Source organism: Leucopleurus acutus (genome assembly GCF_964270905.1).
Source record: "Leucopleurus acutus genome assembly, chromosome: 16".
NCBI classification, from domain to species: domain Eukaryota; kingdom Metazoa; phylum Chordata; class Mammalia; order Artiodactyla; family Delphinidae; genus Leucopleurus; species Leucopleurus acutus.
The window spans coordinates 38,285,597-38,305,063 of NC_139158.1; the positions used below are offsets into that span (position 1 = coordinate 38,285,597).

Below are 19,467 nucleotides of genomic sequence, written 5' to 3' on the forward strand. Positions count from 1 at the left end.
TTCCCAGGGACAGGAAACAAGTAGGCACATCCCCCGGGGCCACTGTTACTGTGCCTCAGGAGCGTGTCAGCCTGTTGTAACACCAAGGGTCCCACGCCCACCCTGGGACGGAGTGCTGTCAGGCTGGGCCCCCGCCAGGCCTGGGTCCTGCAGCATGGAACACTTGTCTTTTAGTTTCCTCACTGGAGGCCAGTTGTATGTAGGGTCTGACCTCCCCAAGGTCTGAAGCGAAGCTGCAGACACGGGGGAGGTGGACTCACTCAGGCCTCATCATGCCTGCATGTGGGGCTGGATCTGCCCAGGCAGGGCACTCCATTGCTGGGGCACCATGTGGAAGAGAGCCCTGGTCTCAGGAGGACCCTGAGCAGGGAGCTGACAACAGCCTGGGTGGCACTGGGTCGCCAGCATGCCCAGAAGGGACCAGGTGAGAGGCCGGCCTCAGCTCTGGCCCCGCCCAGCAAGGCCATGGGTTGGAGTGGCATTGGGACAGCACCAGGCTGCAGGTCCCATTTGGTGGGGGCGTTTCCTGCCCCTGCTCCCTGAGCCCTCCTTGGGGACCCTGCCCAGAATGGGTCAGAGCACCCCATACACACCACTGTCTGATTCTTCCTGAGCACTAAACCTAGCACAACCTAGACCCTGCCTCAGGGTCTCACTGCACCTCCCCCCATGCCCACCCTGTCCCCAGGAGCCCAGCCCACACCCCCGCCCCAGTCAGGAGCCCTGCAGGTGTGGGGCCTGGAGCAGCCGTTTCTAGGCCAGTCAGGAGCCCTGTTGGTTCTCACCAGCAGCCCAGTTAGTGGAGATAATTTCAGAAAGGCTGCTGGTCTCCCGGGATCTGCTCTGGGCAACTGCAAGGTGGCGTCAGCTGGAGCACAAGCCGTCACTGCTTCTGGAGCGTCCTCCTCCCACCGCAAATCACTGGGCCTTTGCTCATTCCAGACCCACCCGGTACCCCTGGGGTTCACAAGTCCAGCCTCCCAGGAAAGTGAGAAATAGGAGTTGCTGGGTCCCCCAACTCTCACCAAGGACGGGAGCTTCACAGGCTCACATGAGCAGGCATGCGTCAGCTCAACCACCGCGTGGAGTTTTGGCCTCTGCCACATGAGGCCACCAGGGTCAGCACAGGGACCACTTCTGAACCCTGAGGGTCCACAGGGCAGCGGGTGTGACCAGCACTCACAGACAGGAAACAGTACCTCAGAGCAGGAGTGCAGACCCTGTGCCCCACACAGCTCCCTCCTGCAGGCCAAGCTCCCGCCATCCTGATGACTTGACGATGCCCAGGTATGTTCAAGTGTCATCACTAAGGCCTGTGTGCAGCTCTAAGGCTGATTTCAGCTGTGGTTACAGTGGAGCTCTCTGATCCACGGAGGAGAGATCAAACAGCGCCTGCAATGCAGGCCCCGGAGCAGACCACAGGGGCCATGCCCTGCCGGGTCACACCAGGGCATCTTCCAGAGGACTCTCAGGACACTGTTGTGCCAGAACCTGGTCCTGGGTTCCCTGTTCTGCCCACACCCTCAAGGGAAAGGCATGGGTGGTGGCAGGCCCTGGCTGGCCTGGGTCTCAGTCTAAATCTTGAGCCAGTTCTGGGGGCTGACTCGACACCCTGCCCCGAGCCCCCACCCCTTGTGAGCTGGGCCCACAGCCACAGGAGAGCCCCAGGTAGCCCAAGCAACACAGTGCACACCCAGTCACAGGGCACCCAAGGGGCCAGGCAGGGGGGTGGAGTGAGGCCAGCATTGCCAGCCATCTGCCCTGAGGAGGATGCTGGCACCCTTGGCTCTAAGCTCTCCAACCCCCATAAATCCATAATAAAAATAATCCCTACTTTTCCTAACATGGCCCAGTTCACGAAGTGCCTCCTGATCCGTCGTCACACTGATGTGCCAGAGGGGCCGGAGAGGCGCAGCTGACCTTGTCTTATGCGGTCACAACAGGGAGGGCCCAGGAGCCCAAGGCAGGCAGGGAACACCCCCTACCCTGTCCTGCCTTCTGAGTGGGTGCAGAGTCAGCCAGGGGAGGCTGCAGGAGCACCTGCCGAGGGTCTGGCCCCGGATGCCCTGAGGAGCTGTGGGGTCTGGCCTCTGAAGGGATTGGTTGGTGAGCTGGGCCCTGCCACCCACCATAGCTGCCCAGTCTGCCTGCCTCTGGCCTGGTAATGCAGGGCAGGGGCCGGAGCAGGAAGCAACTCCACCCAGGCCCAGGTGGCCTGGCCAGAACAGGCTCACACTGTGGTGGGTCAGCTCTGGGCCTATCAGTGGACACTGCTGAAGCCCCAGGGGGATGTAGCATCTTGACCCCATCCTTGCTATTCCCACCTGGCCTGGTGACTCCAGCCCATGAGAGGCAGCAGCGGCTGAGATACAACCTAACAGCTGATGGTCTTTGGTGCTGCACAACGTGACAGCCCAGCCATTCCAGCCCAGTGGGAGGACACGTCACCCAGGGCCAGAGCTGACCCCACACTGCTCCCTGATGCATCTGCCACCCCCAGCTGGTGCCCCAGCAATGGAGTGCCCTGCCTGGGGCTGGCAGAGTGTGCCTGATGAAGCCAGATTCCCAGGGGCAACCCAGCCCTGAGGAAGGAGGGCAGAGAGTGGGGGCGGTGCTAGGGCCTGGCCCAGGTGGCAGGAGTGGGCGGGGCACCTGCCTGGGCTCTGCCCGCCTGTGTGCCCGGCTCACTCGTCCATCACTTCGCCCTCGCCATCACTTGGCCCTTGTCATCTTTGCCCTAGCGGTCACCGTCCAAGGTAGGTCTGGTGAACTGGCTCCTTGCGCTGAGCAGGAAACCGAGGCCTGGGGCTCTGGGGCTTGCCCAGGTCCCATTGGGCTGACCTGGACCACCCTAACCCCCGAGGCACCCTTGCCTGTCCGTCTGCGGGCGAGGGCAGCCGCCCTGCGTGTCGCAACGGGCCGGCCTGACCGGTGGAGAGGACCCCTCCGTCCGCGGGCTGGCTGCGTGGGGAGCCGCGTCCGTGCGCCGTGCGCGCCGCCCGCGCCGCCCGCAGTGCCCGCCGAGCCAGCGCCGTGCGCCGAAGCCGGGGGCGCGCAGGGCGGGCGGCGGCGGCTGCGGCTGCGGCGGCTGCGCGCAGGTAAGGCTGGCGGAGACGGGGGAGGGGGCTGCGGACCGGGCTGCCACCGCCCCCAGCCTGGGAAGCCCCCGCCCACGTGACTCTCTGAGAACCTGAGCCGCCGGGTGGGGTGCTGGAACTCGGGGTCTCTAGGAGGGAGCCCCTGCTCGCCCCCCTGGCTGCCCCTGAAAAGTCCCCCTATTCCCCCGGCTCTCACCCTCACTCCTGGCTGACCCTCCCAGGAGCTCCCTCCACGGCCTGAGGCAGGCGAGGTCACACTCCTGGCAGGACCTGCCCACACTTCCCAGGTCAAGGAAGTCGGTTCTCTGGCTCCCAGCCTCAGTGATGAGGGCAGGGGATGGAGGACAGCAAGGGGCTCCCTGGACCCCTTGAGTGGGCTGCAGCAAGGGAGACAGGAGCGACCTGCCCTCACTTGGCCGCAGCTGGCCGGGTTTCCTGAGAGGTCTGAACCTGTGGCTGTGACGGGCGGGGGCGGGGGCGGGGGCGGGGGCGGGGGCGGGGGCGGGGGCGGGCCCACCCTCAGAGACGGGACCAGGGTCTTGGAGGCAGGTCAGAGACACTGGGCAGTGGGAGGCTGCAGGGGTTCCAAGTCTTGGACCAGCTGCTCAGCCTGGGACCCCAAAATCCCCAGCACTTGCCCCCAGCCCCCTGGCCAGAGATGCAAATAGCAGCCTCACTCTCCTGGCCCCTGGATTAACCTGCCCTCGGGGTGGGCTTTGCCCATGCAAAGCAGGGGGAGGCACGTGTGGGTGTGGGTATGGGTGTGTGTGTCAGGGTCCCACCCCTGACACGATAGGTTTCTGCTACCGGGAGTGGAAAGTGGGTCTTGCAGGTGGAGGGTCAGGGGACCTGTCCTGTTCTGCTATCCCCCAGCACCAGGACATTACCCCACCTTCTCCAACCCACAGGCCCAGCCTTGGTGAGGCTTTGCTGGTGGGTAGGGGTGGAAAGTTTTCTCTGCAGTTAATTAGCCCCATGGGAGGTGGGGGGCAGGCACACAGGGCCTCATTAGTGGGGCCTCAGCTCCAGCCCTGTACCCTGGTGAGTGGCATAGGCTGTGGGGGCCTCCCTAGGCAGTGAGCTGGTGTCAGTGTGATAGGGTGGGGGCTCCCTCCCTCCTTTTGTTGGGGGGGTGGGAGGGGGCTCACCAGTGGGGATGGAGCATCTGGAGGGTGATCGTAGGCTGGCAGCCCCCTGGCTCTGTTGATTCCTCCCATACCTTCTAGCCCCAGGCTGGCCACTTCCGAAGCCCCGGATGCCATGGAGGAGTGGGACGTGCCCCAGATGAAGAAAGAGGTGGAGAGCCTCAAGTACCAGCTGGCCTTCAAGAGGGAGATGTCATCCAAGACTATCCCTGAGTGAGTCCCCAGGACCCCATGGAGCCCCGGCCACACCCCACCCAAGGCCAGCCATGATCTGCATCTCGTTTCCCTGCTCTGTGCTCATTTGTATGAGCCAAGACCACACCCCCACACACTGCCATCAGGCAGCACTTGAGGGAGGGCAGGTGCCCTCGTGCTCACCCTCCCCTCCCCACCCACAGGCTCCTCAAGTGGATTGAGGACGGGATCCCCAAGGACCCCTTCCTGAACCCCGACCTGATGAAGAACAACCCGTGGGTGGAGAAGGGCAAGTGTGCCATCCTGTGAGGCCCCCACACCCCAGACTCACGCCTCCCTGTGAAGAGAACGACTCTGTAAAAGTGTGACTTTTATGAAGAGTTTTCAAGCCTGTACATGCTTTTGTACATTTTCTAGGAGAGAGAAAGCAACACCCAGGCACCCAGTGTGTATCTGGGGACATCTGGTGTGGCTCCAGGGTGGCCGGTGTGGATCCAGGGTGTCTGGCACAACCCCAGAGTGTCCGGCATGGACAGGGGGGTCTGGCACAGCCCCCACAGTGTCCAGCATAGATCCTGGGGACGTCAAGTGTGGGTCAGAGTATCTAGCACAGCCAAGGTGGCAGCATGGATCCTGGGGGCTTGGTGTGGCCCAGGCTACAGCAGGTCCCTGATGTACAGGCTGCGCCGCACGGCGTTGGAGACGCCCTCCTTGAAGCGGAACCAGACGTCGCTCCTGCCCACCGCGGTGCCCATGCGCTGCTCGGCCGTGTCAGTCTCAGGGGCTGCGTGCTCTGCAGGGGCCACACAGTCGTTCCTCCACCCGACCCTGACCCCAGTCCCTCAACCACCCCCACCTCCCCACACACCTGTGCTCGGGGCTGCCGCTCTCTTGACAACCACACGACCGAAGAAGTCCCTCTCGGGCTAAAGGAGATAGGCCGGACAGGTTCACGGGGGCTGACCCACAGCGGACAGCCCCCTACCTGGTGGGAGGGCCCAGAGGCCATCTCCCAGGGAGGAGGGGTCTCGTGGCACCTCTGGGCAATGGCCCCCTACCCTCACCCCAGCGCGGACCCTCTCTGCAAGTGTTCCCTCCACCCTTCACCACCCTCACAGTCGCCTGCTCCCTGCCAAGGTCAGGTCCAGGGTGGGAGGTGCCAGCATCCTGCCCAGATGAGAAACTGAAGCCAGGTGGAACCATCATGCTGAACAGCAGGGAGCTGGACCTCCAGGACTTAGAACCATAGCACTCCAAGGTCGCCCACCCAGGCCCACGTGGCCCCACCCTCTGGCCACCTAGCCCCGCCCCCCATTAGGGTTAGGGTTACCACACCTGCTCCTCCAGGGCAGCTCTCTTCAGGATGCACTCCAGCCGCTGCTCGTGGCTGCATGGGGCAGATGGCTGCGCCCCTTTCTCCCCAGTGCCCCCCAGGGGACCCTCGTCCACCTACAAGAAGTCACGTACAGTGAGAGCTGACTAGGCAGAATCATACCAGGGATGGTGTCCACTCTGAGGGCCCTGCTCTGCTCAAAGCCTGGGGTGGGCTCACCTGGGGGCCGACCCTAGCCCGGGCCAAGGCCTCCACCCGCCGCATCTTCTCCACTTCAATCTCACGGGCAATGAGCTGCTTGGCCTGGTAGGTGAGGGGCTTGCGGGTGGGCAGCTCGGGAAAGCGGCAGACATCCTCCACGTTCCTGCTCTCGGGGTGAGCAGGGCAGGGCAGGACACTCAGTCAGCAGAGACGGGGCAGGAGCTACTCACTAGCACCGACCCCAACTGCCGGAATGCAACAATGCAGGACCGGGTCCAGTCCTGTCCCTGCCGCACCCAGCTCTGTGGCAGCAGGGGTGTTATCCACTCTGAGCCTCTGTTTCCCCAGCTGTATGTGGGCTTGAAGAAGGCTGCAAGGGAGGAACTGACACAACGTGGCATGGCCTGGATTCAGGCCTGGGGCTGGGTGCTTGGGAACCAGCATCATTACTGCCTCAAGGATCTGCATCTGGACACCACTGCTGCCGGTCCTCCATCCCCACGACCCTCTCAGGACAGAGAAACAGGGCCCTGGGGAGCTCAAGGGCCCTCTGGGGGTAGCTCCTGGGGGCACTGAGAGGCTCTGCAGTAAACCTCAGGTCCCAGGGCTGTGCCCACCCCCCAGTCACATCTGGGCAAGGAATAAGCTAGGACTGACTCTCCCACCCTCCAATGGGGAAACAGACTCACACCTCCAAAGCCATGCATTTAGACTCACGCCGAGCAATCACCATGGCACTTGGAGCCCAGCCCCCCAGCCTCCTGCCCCCAGGCACCCCCACCCCAGGTGCTGCACAGACTCACGGCTCCAGCCTGTAGACATACTGCCCATCGGGCGTGCGCTCCTGGCAGTAGGTGAGGCTATAGGCGAGCATGGTGCCCACGAGGCTGGCCAGCTGCTGTTTCTCTCGGGCGCTGTACAGCTGTGTGCTCACCTGTGGGATGGTGGGCAGCAGGCAGGGGTGCTAAGCGTGGCCAGGGGCCTGCCCCCACCAGGAGCCACAGCCCTTCCAGGCAAGGCACTCACAGGGCGCAGCTTGGGTGCAAGGATGTCCAGGAGCAGGCAGAGGGTGTCCAGGATGAGCGCCTGCGGTGCAGCCCGGCTGCGGGTGGCTGGCGTGATGCCCGACACCAGCGTCTGCATCAGGTTGTGTGTCCGGCTCATCCGATTCTGGGCCTGGGGTGGAGGGCGGATGAGGACCAAGTCACCCAGGGCCCCGGTGTTAGACCCTGGGTATGGGCAGGGCGTGGGGCGCACCTCCTGCTGGCTGGTGGGAAAGGTGATCCTCGGCACATGGCTGGAGGCAAAGAGCAGGTGGAACGCCGGGGGCAGGAAGGGCAGGTAGCGCAGCAGCTGGAAGCTCTGGCCGTGGTGGGCAGCCCGGCTCAGCAGGTCGTCGAAGGCCAGCCAGTCAAGTGCTATGCACACGGCTGCCAAGCTGGAGTCCCGCAGCCTCAGCCGCAAGAAGTTGTCGAAAAGGCCCTGCAGGCAGGTGGACAGGCCAGTTCCCTGAGCCCCTCCAGCCTCACGCCCCCCCAGCCCACAGCACAAGCACCACACAGTGGGACCCTTCCCCTCCCACCTGCCTGCAAGGCCCAGGGTCTCAGGCACAGCTGCAGACACCAGCAAGTAGCCACAGGGCCCTGGGGATGGGGGTGGCCAGGAAGGCCCACCCTGCCACCCCAACTCTGGTGCGCCCAAGACCCTGAGACATGTGAGAAAGAAGCCCCCAACCCCTCCCTAAAGGAAGTTCTGTTCACCAGAATCAAGGACACAGAGCCCCCACTCTTGTTCCATGTGGGAATCCCTCCCCTCCAGCCACCACACTGCCCTCCACACAGTGGATTTCCAGATTTGCAAGGATCCCCAGCTGCTAATCCAAAGCTGCTTAGCCAGGGAGGCAACTTACACCAGGCTTCCCAGGGGATGGGGGGCATCCACCACCTGCTCTCCACCCCACGTGCACCCACGTCCTTGTTCCCACAGCTCACATCCAGAATCCAGCCCCTTCCAGCTACTGCCGGGGCCCTTCAGATAGTTCCCCAAGAGCAGCCAGAGTGACCCCATCATATGACCCCACGCTGGCCATCCCCCTCCTGCCAGGGTCAGTCCTTCCTCCCAGCCTGTCCCTGCTCCCACCCCTTCTCAGAAGCCTCCCGATGCCCCGTGTCCACTCCCCGCCCTCCCACCCGCCTGTTTCTCCTCGGGCTCAGCACCATCTGAAGCGTGTCCCACTCACTGTCTGGGGATGAGAAACACTGCCAGATGCTGGCCTCTTGCCCCTCAGCCCCCCGCAAAGGTTTGAGGTAGAGCATGGTTACCTGGACCACCTTTTCGTGCTCACCCGCAGAAGCGGCCACATGCAAGATGTGGTAGAACCGCTGAGAGGCCGCGGTCAGGGGCACCTTGGTAGCGAGGGGCCCTGAACCCACGTGCCCATCACCGAGCAGGAGTGTGTGGGAGGGCAGGGTCGGGTCCTGACCCACGCGGTGCCTGCAGAGAGGGCCCTGAGGCTGGAGTGGAGCCCCCGCCCCATCACCCTGGACCCAGCCCTGCCCACCCTTTCCCTCCCAGCGGCACCAGCTCGTATACGTTTACGATACCCTGAGGTCCCCGAGAAGGGACAGTGAGGGAGGCCGAGGCAGAGCCAAGCAGCCCCCAGGGCCGTGCAGCCTCACACCCCGTCAGCAAAGGCAGAGCTGGCTGGCATCCCAGACTGGGGCTGGCCTACCTACCTCCGGGCCTGGGGCAGCTGGAAGACCTCCTGCCACACGGAGAAGAGGCCCTTGTGCTGGTCCTTGAGGCCAATGCGTATGGTCTGCACAGCCTGAACGCTCAGCTCCCGCTGGCCCCGCCCATGCAGGAACTGGACATGGGGTGGGGGGTGGGGCGGTGAGAGTGGCTGACCCCCCACCCATGTAGAAACTAGACACGGCGGTGGTGCGGGGATGGGGGAGTGCTGGCTGCTGGCTGCCCCTGCCCCACCCCCGCCACGGCCACCTGCCCACCTGTAGGGCATTGATGCAGGCGCGGATGTCGTTGTCTGTCTTCTCGCAGAGGGCCGCCAGCGCGCCAGGGTCAGGCCGCATGCCCCGCCGCAGGGAGATCTGCAGGGAAGTGAGAGGGTGAGAGTCCCCCCGACCCCCACCCTAAAGCCACCTCCTCCCTAGAAACAGGGGTCAGCTCCTGTCCTATGGGAAGCAAAGGCCGAAAATCCCTGAGGAAGGACCTCGGTCGCTGCTTGGAACCACCCACCACCAGAGACCAAACTGTCCCAGCACCTCCACCCCATATCCTGGGACCAGCTGGGAGGCTGGGGGCCTGACGGCAGAGGGAGGGCAGCCCTCACGGACCTCCTGGAGCCGCTGTGTGAGCCTGGAGGGCAGCGTGGGCGGGAAGTGGAGCAGGAGTGCCTGCTGCTTCAGCTGCCGAAGGGAGGGCACGAACCTGTGGGATGAGCGGTTTGCACAGCGAGCCCACCTGGCCAGGGCCGCCAGGGTGCGTGCCACAGCCCAGCAGGCATGGGGCACGCCCACCCAGCGGAGACCCCGTCCCGCCCCGCCCCACTCACTGGTCATTGCAGATGCAGATGATGGGCCTCATCAGGATCCCCCCTTCCGCCCGGCGCCGCCGCCCCCCGCCCGTGGGCACAGCAGGGCCCCCTGGCTCTGCCTCCTGTCGGCCCTGGCGATCCAAGACGCTCAGGAGAACATTGATGGCGGCCTGAGGGGACATGCAGACGGAGGTGAGTCACAGCCCCCACTGCCTGCCCACCCGGCCGCAGCACACCCAGGAGGCCCACCGTGGGGGCCCCGTCGATCTCATCGATAACCAGGCAGTTGGGCTTCCCACCAGTGCCCAACACCGACTCCATCTGCGTGGCTGCCTCGATGCGCGTTCGGAAGGCCTCAGGGCTGCGGTCATCACTAGAACCAAGAGGCCAGGGAGGGGCTGTCAGGGCAGCCATGGCCTCAGCCAGGGCAGCAGCCAGTGTCCCCAGCAAGACAATTTCCCAGGGCAGAGCCACCACGTGTACAACTCACGGATACTACACAAGGCCACCCCATGACACTGTGGCCAAATCCCAGTGAGCCCTGAGGATGGACAATTCCACAGCCCACCACCCCCAGGCTTTCAGGGTTGTATCCCAGGCTCGACCAGACATACCAAGACAAAAGGAGACCTGGCCCTCCCCCAACTCACCTCGCGTTCATTTCCACCACAGAGTACCCAGCGTGCCGCGCGATCACATGGGCCAGGGTGGTCTTGCCCAGCCCTGGGGGCCCACACAGCAGCGCCACCTGCAGCCGAAGCAGGAGAAAACGTGCTGTAACCCACACCACCTCACGGACTCTGGGAGACCCTGACCCAACCGCCAGAGACTAAAAATCCTATCCCCTGAAGCTCAGTGCTAAGAGATGTTCTCCTGCCCTGCCCCAGTCACCAAAGGAAAACAAGCCCCTGCCTGCTGGTCGTGCAAAGCGAGAATAAAGCCTTGCCTGAAGTGAGTGACATTTGTACCTGACAAGGACACAGCTGTTACTGACGTGACTAACAGCCAGAACCCACCCACAGTCCAGCATAATCACTGTGGGGAGGTGCAGGGCCCTGCAAGGAGTGCTAGTCTTATCTAAGTCATTAGAAGTAAAGGACTCAATTCCCAGCTCACGTTGCTGACACTCCTCACCTAGACCCTGACATCGTTCCACCTACACCCTCGGGGGCAGTAAATGTGCCTCATGGCCCCCAGAGGCTGCAAAGGTGCCAGCCATCCAGAGAACAGCCCACAGCCAGGTGGGCTCACCTTCTGCCGGGGCCGCCCGCTTGGATCCAGCTCAGCCTCCAGCATCTCCTCTAGCACCTGTCCGTGGCTTTTCCACTTGCTGGAGGCTGTGGCCTCCTTGCCACCACGGGCCGGTTCCACACTGGGTCTGGGCTTCCGGGTGGGCCGCTCTCGGCCAAACACCACCAAGTCCCACAGCTTCAGCCACTTGAGGAGGCAGCGGTTGGTGAACTGCAAGAAGAGAGGCCCAGCCTGGGGGGGGCAGCCACCAGCACCAGGGACTCCTAGTGCCTGCCCCTCATGTCACCCTACTGTCATGAGCCCAAAGACACACACAGTGATGCTGAGGCTGAATGACAAGTGATGACCGGTGAAAGGCTCTGTACTGGCCTCAGTTTCCCCACCTACAATTCAACGAGGCTGGTCAAATCCGTTCTCCAAATCCTGACCTCTCTGTGGGCTGGCAAAATGAAGACCTGCTAGGCCCTAAGTACTTTCTCTCGGCAACAAAGAAGCCAGTCACACTTCGCTTAAGCAAAAACAGGACCTCACATCGTCACTGAGCAGCTCCGTATAGCGTTGGGGTGCGAACTCATCCACCCAGAGGCAATGCTGGGAAGCATCTTGGCTGTCAGCCGGCTCCTCCTCAGAGGCCCCCGAGGGCTGGGGCCCCTCCTCCACCTCCTCTGACCTAAGACTGGAGAGCATTGTGCCCTGAGCCACTGGGCCTTAACCCCATGCAGGGATCACACCCCCCAGAATACATGCTGGTGGTCAGCAGTCCAAGGACCGGTGAGGACCTCAGAGGTGGAGGGGCCCACTGTGTCACCTGCACAGTGTGTCCGAGAGCCGCTGGGCCTCTTCCAGCAGTCGCTGCCGCCGCTGTGCAGACAATGGGGTTGGAATCAGGATGGCTCAGCCAGCCATTCACCCCTGAGCTACCTCTCCCTTCCCAGCAAACCCCAGCAGACCCTACCTCGCTGTCGATCTTCTCCTTCAGGGAGGCAAAGGACACACCCAGCAGGTCCAGCTGGCCACGGCCACGCCACCGGATGTCAAGAAGAGGGCTCTGCAGGGAAGGGAGAGCATCAGTCACCCTCCTCTAGGTTATGGGATTTCTACAACCCCCCTCCCAACAGTGCTCAGGGACCTAGATGGCATTTCCTAGCATCAACGGGCCACAAGGAGCCCCTTCTCACCAGGGACCCCAAGGGATCATTGGAATGGCAGCAGATCTAAGGTGGAGGAGAAGAGAAAAGAAGAAAAGAAGTAAAAAGAAGGAGAAGAAGAAAAAAGAAGAGAAAGAGGAGAAAAGTGAAGGAGAAAGATGGCTCTCCCGAGTGGAAGACTAGAGGCCAGATGGACCTCTAGAGGGGTTCCCAGGGTCAGGGTAGGGGATGTGATGTCCAGGCCCCCGCTCGTGTCTGCACAGCACCCACCTGGACCCCAGTGCCCACTGGGTCAGCCCGAAGCACTAGAAAGGCCCGGTCGCCGTCGGTGGAGGTCACATTGATGTAGTCCTCCAAGACAGGGGGCCGCCTCAGGACAGGATTGCGGGCGGCTGGCGAGGCCTTAGTGAGACCCACATCAGCCCCAGTGTCCAAGGGCCTGGGAAGGGACCATGACCATCTTGGGGATTCCTGGGGAAGGGACTTGGATCCACTGCTGGCTACCCAGCCCTCCCACAGACCCCCAATCCCCAGCCCTCAAGACGTTGTCGAAGAAACCAGATCCTTCTAAGATACTGAGATACCTGTACCCCAAGCTACACACCCCTTGCCCCATAGTTCAGCAGGGACCTCAGGACTCGGCGGGGGGGTGATGTCCTGAGTCGGGGAGTCAGGAGGCAGCGGCTCTTCCATCTCATCGGACCTGAAGTTCAGTCTCCTGGCAGCCTCCAGCCTGGACCGTTTGACCTTGGGGGCTGGGGAGACACATGGAAGGAACAGAGGTCCTTCTCCAGCCTCGAACCCCACCCCTATGCTCTGGGCCCCCGGAAAACATACTAAGGGGCAGGGGTCTGTCCCCGTGGATGTCAGCGGCCAGCTGCCTCTTCCTGGCACCGCCCTTGCTGTTCCTTGGAGGTCCGCCTGGAGAGCAGGGAGTGGCAGCGTTCCCTCCAGCAATGGTCTCCTCGAACGTCAGGCGGGGCCGGCCCACGGTGGGCCAGGGGTCCCTGGAAGGCGACATGGCGGTTGTCCCTGCGGAGAGAAAACTCACAGCAGTCATGCAGAGCATTTCGTCTGCACACAGTCACAGCCCCCGAGGTCGGCGGCGCTGCAGGGCCCTGCTCTCTCTCAGGTTGTTGCTGCCTCCCGGCCTTCGCGCCTCCCCTCCGAGCAGCCCTCCTGGAATCCCCGGGTGGGCCAGACCCCTGTCGAGCTACGGGGGACGAGGCCACGGCAGTGCCCACGCCTACCTTCCAGCTCGGCCAGCACCTCGAGCTCGGCCGCGAACTGGCTGTGGAAGTCATCCTCGACGCCGTACAGCTCCCGCTCGTAGTCCTCCATGGCCGCCCGCCGCCGGCTGCGAACCTCCCGCGCCCAGCGCGCAGCTCCTGCCCAAAGCGACCCGGCGCCGCCAATCAACGGCCGGCGTATCCGGACGCTCGCCATTGGTCAGCGGGAGGGGCGGGGCGTGGGCGGGGCTGCGCGCGCAGGCCGGGCGGGGCTGAGTCCGTACGTTGGAGCTGGAGCGGCGGGATCCGGGCGCTCTCCATTGGTCAGCACGGCCGCCCGTCTGCGCCGTGGGCGGGACGTGGGCGGGACGTGGGCGGGACTGAGCGCCCAGGCTGGGCCCGGCGAGGCGCACCTCTGTGGTCCAAGTGACTGCTCCGGGGCTGCTGGGCCACGAGGCAGGGAGACGCGAGGGCAGGAGCCAGGGCCGGGCAGCAGCATCGGGGGCCCAGACGGCGCAGCTCAGCTGCAGGTCGATCTCGGAATGGGCAGGGGCGCGGGAAGTGTTCGCAGTGGAGTCCGCCGGGCACCTCTCCGCCTGTGCCCATCAGACGCGGGAGGCGAGGGTTCCTCGGAGGGGAGGCAGGGCAGGGGACGTCTACGTGGGAGAGGGAGAGCCCCATCCCCTGCCCTGCACCCCACCCCACTCAGGAAAAGGCTCCTATCGCGCGTCCGTGGCCCGTCCGGGAAGGGTCCGTGGGAGCAGGCTGGAGGGCAAGACTGCTTCTCCCCAGGCCCGGGTCTGGCAGGACTAACCCACAGCCAGAGCCTAGGGCAACACTAGCTCCCCTGATATTGGCCAGACCCCTGCTACTTGACACCCTGCTACTTGACTCAGAGGTGGGAGTGCAGGCACACAGTAGGTCTGCAAGCTTGCCTGACACAGCCTCGGTGGCTTCAGACCCAGGGCCCTGGGGAGCAGGGGTGTCCACGCCAGGTGGGCAGGACCCTGATGTGGGCTGGGCACCCCATGACCCCACTCCATGCACTTGCCCTGCATTGCAGCCACCATGGAGCCAGGCAGCGTGGAGAACCTGTGTGTCGTGTACCGGAGCCGTGACTTCCTGGTGGTGAACAAGCACTGGGATGTGCGCATCGACAGCAAGTCCTGGTGGGAGACGCTGACCCTCCAGAAGCAGCTGCGGCACCGCTTCCCAGAGCTGGCCGACCCTGACACCTGCTACGGGTTCAGGTACCCACAGCAGCCTCCATCGGTGGGAAGCGGCCCACGGCCCAGCCACCACTGATCCTCTGCCCCATGCCAGGTTCTGCCACCAACTGGACTTCTCCACCAGCGGGGCACTCTGTGTGGCCCTGAACAAGGCAGCCGCAGGCAGTGCCTACAGGTGCTTCAAGGACCGGAGAGTCACCAAGGCTTATCTGGCTCTGGTAAGGCCCAGCTGGTCCTTGGAGCAGGAGACTCCAACTCTCAATCCACTTTGATAGCCTCTGGCTGTCAGATGGGTTTCCCAGCAGTGGTGGGTGACCCCGTGAGCAGCGTGTGACCCCCTTCCTGGCAGGTGCGGGGGCACGTCCAGGAGAGCCGAATGACCATCAGCTATGCTATTGGAAAGAACAGCACAGAAGGCCGGACCCACACCATGTGCATTGAGGGCACACAGGGTACGGAGGGCAGGGGGTGGGGGCCAGGGGCACAGTCGTCCAGTGGGGACCCTGAGTAGGCTGGGGCAACCCGGGCAGGCGACCTGGGATTGGGGTGGACTCAGCCATGGAGCTGGCCCAGCCAACTCTCTGGGCTTTCCTTGCTCCCTTCAGGCTGTGAGAACCCAAAACCAAGCCTCACTGAGCTGGTGGTCCTGGAACACGGACTGTATGCAGGTGATCCTGTCTCCAAAGTGCTGTTGCAGCCTCTCACGGGTGTGTCCAGGGCGCGTGTGCCCAGGTCTCCTTCCTATCTGCTGATGGTGTCCTGCCTTGGGCATCTCCTGGCACAGGGCACCGAAGTGTCCCCATCACACAGGAAAGGAACCTGCCCAGGGTCTCCCAGCGTTGCTGGCCAGGCTGACTCCTCCCCCACACTCAGCCTCACAGCCTGCAGCCTCTTGCCCTGTACGAGGTCGCTCTGGCCTGGGTTCTCTAGTTGATCGAGCATCGCCCTGGCCTCACCAGGGGCAACCCCAGAAGTCGCTTCTGTTCTGAGTTCTGACGTCTTTGTGGCATGAAACGGGGAGGTCTGCTGCCCCCAGGGGTTGTGTGAGGCTTCAAGGACGGTGCTGGGCATGACGTGAATGGGTAGGGGGTGGGCATGGGGTGGCGCCCCCGCCTGACTGGCCCCCTCTCCTCCCCAAAGGACGGACGCACCAGCTGCGCGTGCACTGCAGCGCCCTGGGCCACCCCATCGTGGGGGACCAGACCTATGGCCAGGCCTCGAACCAGGAGGACCAGCCCTTCCGCATGATGCTCCACGCCTTCTACCTGCGCATCCCCACATGCACCGAGTGCGTGGAGGCCTGCACGCCCGACCCCTTCGTGCCCACCCTCGATGCCTGCTGGAGCCCCCACACCCTGGTGCAGCCACTGGACGAGCTCGTCCAGGTCCTGCGGGCTGCCCCAGACCCTGACCCCACAGAAGGGGGCCCCAGGCCCTGCAGCCCCTCCACGCCCCTGCCCGGGCCGGGCCGGCCCCCACCGCCCCCTGCCAAGCTCCCTGAGACAGAAGCACAGCGGGCCTCCTGCCTGAAGTGGCTGTCGGAGTGGACGCTGGAGCCGGACAACTGAGAGCATCGTGCTGGGGTGGGGATGGCAGGCTGGGACTCCAACGGTTGGGGGCTGCAGGTCAGAGTCCTGGACACATCCCTGCAATGGCCAGGCCTGGCCAGCAGGGGGAGCCAGGCAGCTGCAATTCCAGAGGATTAAGCTCTTGGGCTGTGGGACCCACATGGGCCTCCCTCCCAACACCCCAACCCCCACAAACTGCCCCAGAGCACCTCCCTGGTTCTAGAGCCTCAACCCCAGGAACTTATTTGTAGACTTGATCGGGGTCACTCTGGAAGAGGCAGAGCCAGGACCTGGGCCACCCTCAAGGTGGGCTCCTCCTGGGCCCCCAGCCAACACCCCAGAGCACCGTGCTCCACGCTGCTTTGCTTGGACCCTCTGTGGCCATCACCCCAGCCTGGCTGGGTTCTTCATCTGCAGACCTCAACCCTCCTTGCTAGGCCCGTCTGACCTTGTGCCTTTGCTTCTGCTAGACTCTTCCCCCTCCACCTGCATCCTGAGCGTCTCACATGGAGGTGGGTGTGGGCCACACTCCTCAGCCCCCACCTCACGTGCCATCCCTCCAGGCCTGCCCTGAGCGCTGCTCCATGGGGTCTTCCGGGCCCCTAATTGCGGCTGCTGCCTCCGTCACCTGCCTGGCAATTTCCAGGCAGGACCTCAGCCTGGGAGCAAGGGCAGCCCACCAGCCCCCCCCTCCTCCATCCCCACAACACGGCCACGCCTCCCCAGCCATAGCTGAGCTCTGAGAACTGGGAATAAACGCTCAATGACTGACCCTGCAAGTGACCATGAATGTGCCTGATGTGGGGATTTCAGGGGGCTCACACCCCCACCCCATCCCTTCACTGGACAGACCTTTGCCCTAGACCCCAACAGGAGCCAGGACGGACCTTATAATCCTAGCTGCTGACCTGCCCACCCCCCATTCAGTGAACACCCTGCAGCCCTGGTGTGGGGGCTGGGCTCTGAGTAGGGGACAGAGCTGGGTCAGCTGCATCCCTGGAGGACCCCAAGACCCACAGCCAAAACCATCAGAGCATCCACCTGGTCCCACCAGGGTTCTCCGTAGAGCTGCTGCCCTCACAGTGCAAACCTTGGGGCCCTCCAACACCTCAGAATGCCACGGGAGGGCTGGCGCCTAGGCCTCCAGCCAGTTTGAGGTCACACACCATGTCCCTGTGCCCAACTAGGCTAGGCCCCTCCTCTTGGCCGGCCAAGGCAGACAGGCCCTATTGTGGGGCTCCTGGGCTCACCCCACCTGTAACCACAGCAAGCTCTCAGCCCGGGTGGAGCCAGAGGCAGCCCCCCACCCCACCCCCACCCCGCATGGGGGCTCTGCAGAGACCCAGGCCCCAGCCTCTGCTCCCCCGTCTCCTCATCTGTAACAGGATCGGAGGGACCCACGGGGCAGCAGCCCGGACAGATGGATGGCTACTGTGATGTGCCCAGCACAACCCTTTCTCGTCAGATGGGGGCGGGGTGGGAGAGCATCACCTTCCTGGCACTCCCAGCACCTCACCTCCTTGCTGAGGACTGCCCCACCTCTCCCCCCACCACCCTCCGCTCCACCTCCTTCCCACTACCTTCACCCTCTGCCCTCCTCTCCCCGCCACCATCTGCCCCCCCACACCCTAATGCCCTCCTCTGCCATCAACTCTTACCTGTTTCACCCCCTTCTCAGCATTTCACCACTGTCTCCTCCTTAGGTCCCTGCGGAGCATCAGCCCCTCACCCCCAGCGTGGCCCGGCCCACAGACCCTGCTCAGTGAGTGTGTATAGAGAATGAAAGAATGGTCCCCAAAGGACTCAGGGCCGTGAGCCCACTTTGTGCAGGCTTCCCGCCTCTCCCCACGCCCCCTCCTCACGGCCCCACCCCCTACACCTCTGGGCGGTACTCAGCCACTGTCATGCCTGCTGTTGCCACACAGGGTCACTGCTGACCCCGGCCCCTCATAGCTCTGTCCTCTTGAGACTGCGGTGACCTTTGGAAGTTCCATTTCCCATGGACACACCCAGGTGCTTCCCAACTGCTGGCACCTGCCAGAGGGTCTGGACCTACAGGGGCTGTGGCCAAGCCAGGACCACCCTGACAGCCCTTCCTTCCAGGGGCCCCCAGGGGCCCCTCCCCACCCAGCTCAGGCAGGGCTACCCCACAACACCCCAAAGGGTGGCCAGGTCTTCCTCCCTGTGCCCCAGCGACTGGCCACATGTTGGGGCCCTCCCTGGGGCACAGGTCCTGAACTCTGGAGGGCGTTTCTCATGCCAGGACAGAGAGAATCATTTTTCTTCAGCTGGCTGGCATCATTGCTGTCCCCCCGCTCAGGTCCCAGGAAGCTGCTGGTGAGGCCAGGGAGCCAAGGGTCACCCCCATCCCCACCCTTCTGTAGCCAGAAGTCTCGGCTGGGCCAGGAACCAGCCTCCAGGGCCCCCACCCCCGACCCCAGCCACAGGGACAGGAGCACACAGCCGCCGCCACCACGTGGCCCTGGGGCTCCAGCCCCTGCTTACTGCCAAATGGCCTGAGGAGGTCAGCCAGGTTGGGGCCTTGGGACGACCCTGACTGATGGTCTGCAGGGTAGGACCAGTTGGCTGAGGAGGGGCCTAGGGGAGAGCGGAGGGCAGGCGTGACCCGCCGCAGAGCACTGACCTGGGCATGACAGCCTGGCTCAGGGCCCATGGGCTGAGCCTGCAGAGCAAGCGACAAGACAGACAGGAAGAGGGGTAGACTGGACAGACAGACAGGCAGCCACGGAGGGAGGGAAGGCAGGATGGAAGGGCAACAGGGGCCCATGGGTAGGAACTGCCCTGGGGATGTTCCATGTATATTTCCCCGCTCCCCACAGCCTGGCTCCTCCCCCTGAAGAGCCCTGTCAGCCCCTCTGAGGACCCCCAGGACCACAGATCCCGACCTTGCTCCCTACAGGTATGCTGCCTCTCCCGTTGGCCCCAGGACATGGGGTCCACCCAGTCCATCTGCCCCCCACAGCCTACTGTGGGGCAGCCCGTGAGCGGTCATGCTCCAGGGGGCACAATGCCGGCAGGTCAGGAGCACACCCAAGTGCCCAACCCTGCCCCTGCTCACTCTGTGTGGACAGGGACAAGCCGTCAGCCAGCGTGGGCCTCAGTCTCCTCGTGTGTACGGCGAGCATTGTGCCATGCTGCTGGCGGGGGCCGGATTCCACGAGCAGTACAGGACAGAGCTGGGGATGGGTGTGACTCTCTACAGCCCAGCACTTGCTCTGTTGCTGTGGTCATTTGTCCACCCGGGGCCTTGGGCTTCCCTAGAGGCCAAACCCAAAATGGGCAGCCAGCATCTGGCCTCCTGCACTCACTGGCCTATGGGGAGTGTCCTTCAGCCAGGCCTGGACCCTGGGGTGGGTGGAGACCCCACCACCAAGTGACATCCCACCCCCACAGACCCCTCAGCACCCAGAGCTCCAGCAAGCCCTCAGCCAAAACTGACTGCTCCAGAGCTGACCAGCCAGCCTCAGAGGGTCAGTGCTAGAGCCCAGGGTGAGCC

At 63.9% G+C, this 19,467-nt stretch overlaps 3 protein-coding genes across 4 annotated transcripts; 2 read left to right on the top strand and 1 right to left on the bottom strand.

Moving 5' to 3' along the window:
- Positions 1–4,358: 4,358 nt before the first annotated feature.
- On the top strand, positions 4,359–4,747 carry GNG13 (G protein subunit gamma 13; the record flags this gene model as incomplete). Its single annotated transcript, XM_082856421.1, has 2 exons — positions 4,359–4,456; positions 4,642–4,747. 2 exons carry the CDS (start codon positions 4,359–4,361, stop codon positions 4,745–4,747), a joined length of 204 nt encoding a protein of 67 aa, XP_082712547.1.
- Positions 4,748–5,094: 347 nt separating this feature from the next.
- Positions 5,095–13,265, bottom strand: CHTF18 (chromosome transmission fidelity factor 18; the record flags this gene model as incomplete). The annotated part of the gene is made up of 22 exons (XM_082856473.1): positions 5,095–5,231; positions 5,307–5,364; positions 5,774–5,887; positions 5,991–6,135; positions 6,776–6,906; positions 6,999–7,148; positions 7,230–7,454; positions 8,294–8,465; positions 8,708–8,838; positions 8,981–9,079; positions 9,326–9,419; positions 9,544–9,695; positions 9,775–9,898; positions 10,176–10,273; positions 10,777–10,986; positions 11,308–11,452; positions 11,585–11,637; positions 11,732–11,824; positions 12,195–12,363; positions 12,529–12,679; positions 12,762–12,956; positions 13,175–13,265. The coding sequence occupies 22 exons, from the start codon at positions 13,263–13,265 to the stop codon at positions 5,095–5,097; spliced, it is 2,937 nt and encodes a 978-aa protein (XP_082712599.1).
- Positions 13,266–14,194: 929 nt separating this feature from the next.
- RPUSD1 (RNA pseudouridine synthase domain containing 1) lies at positions 14,195–15,950 on the top strand (the record flags this gene model as incomplete). 2 transcript variants are annotated; one of them, XM_082856568.1, is made up of 5 exons in its annotated part: positions 14,195–14,403; positions 14,477–14,600; positions 14,732–14,834; positions 14,988–15,089; positions 15,523–15,950. In XM_082856568.1, 5 exons carry the CDS (start codon positions 14,195–14,197, stop codon positions 15,948–15,950), a joined length of 966 nt encoding a protein of 321 aa, XP_082712694.1. The 2 variants fall into 2 exon arrangements, with proteins under 2 accessions (XP_082712694.1, XP_082712695.1); XM_082856569.1 differs by having other exon boundaries at positions 14,222–14,355.
- Positions 15,951–19,467: the final 3,517 nt, after the last annotated feature.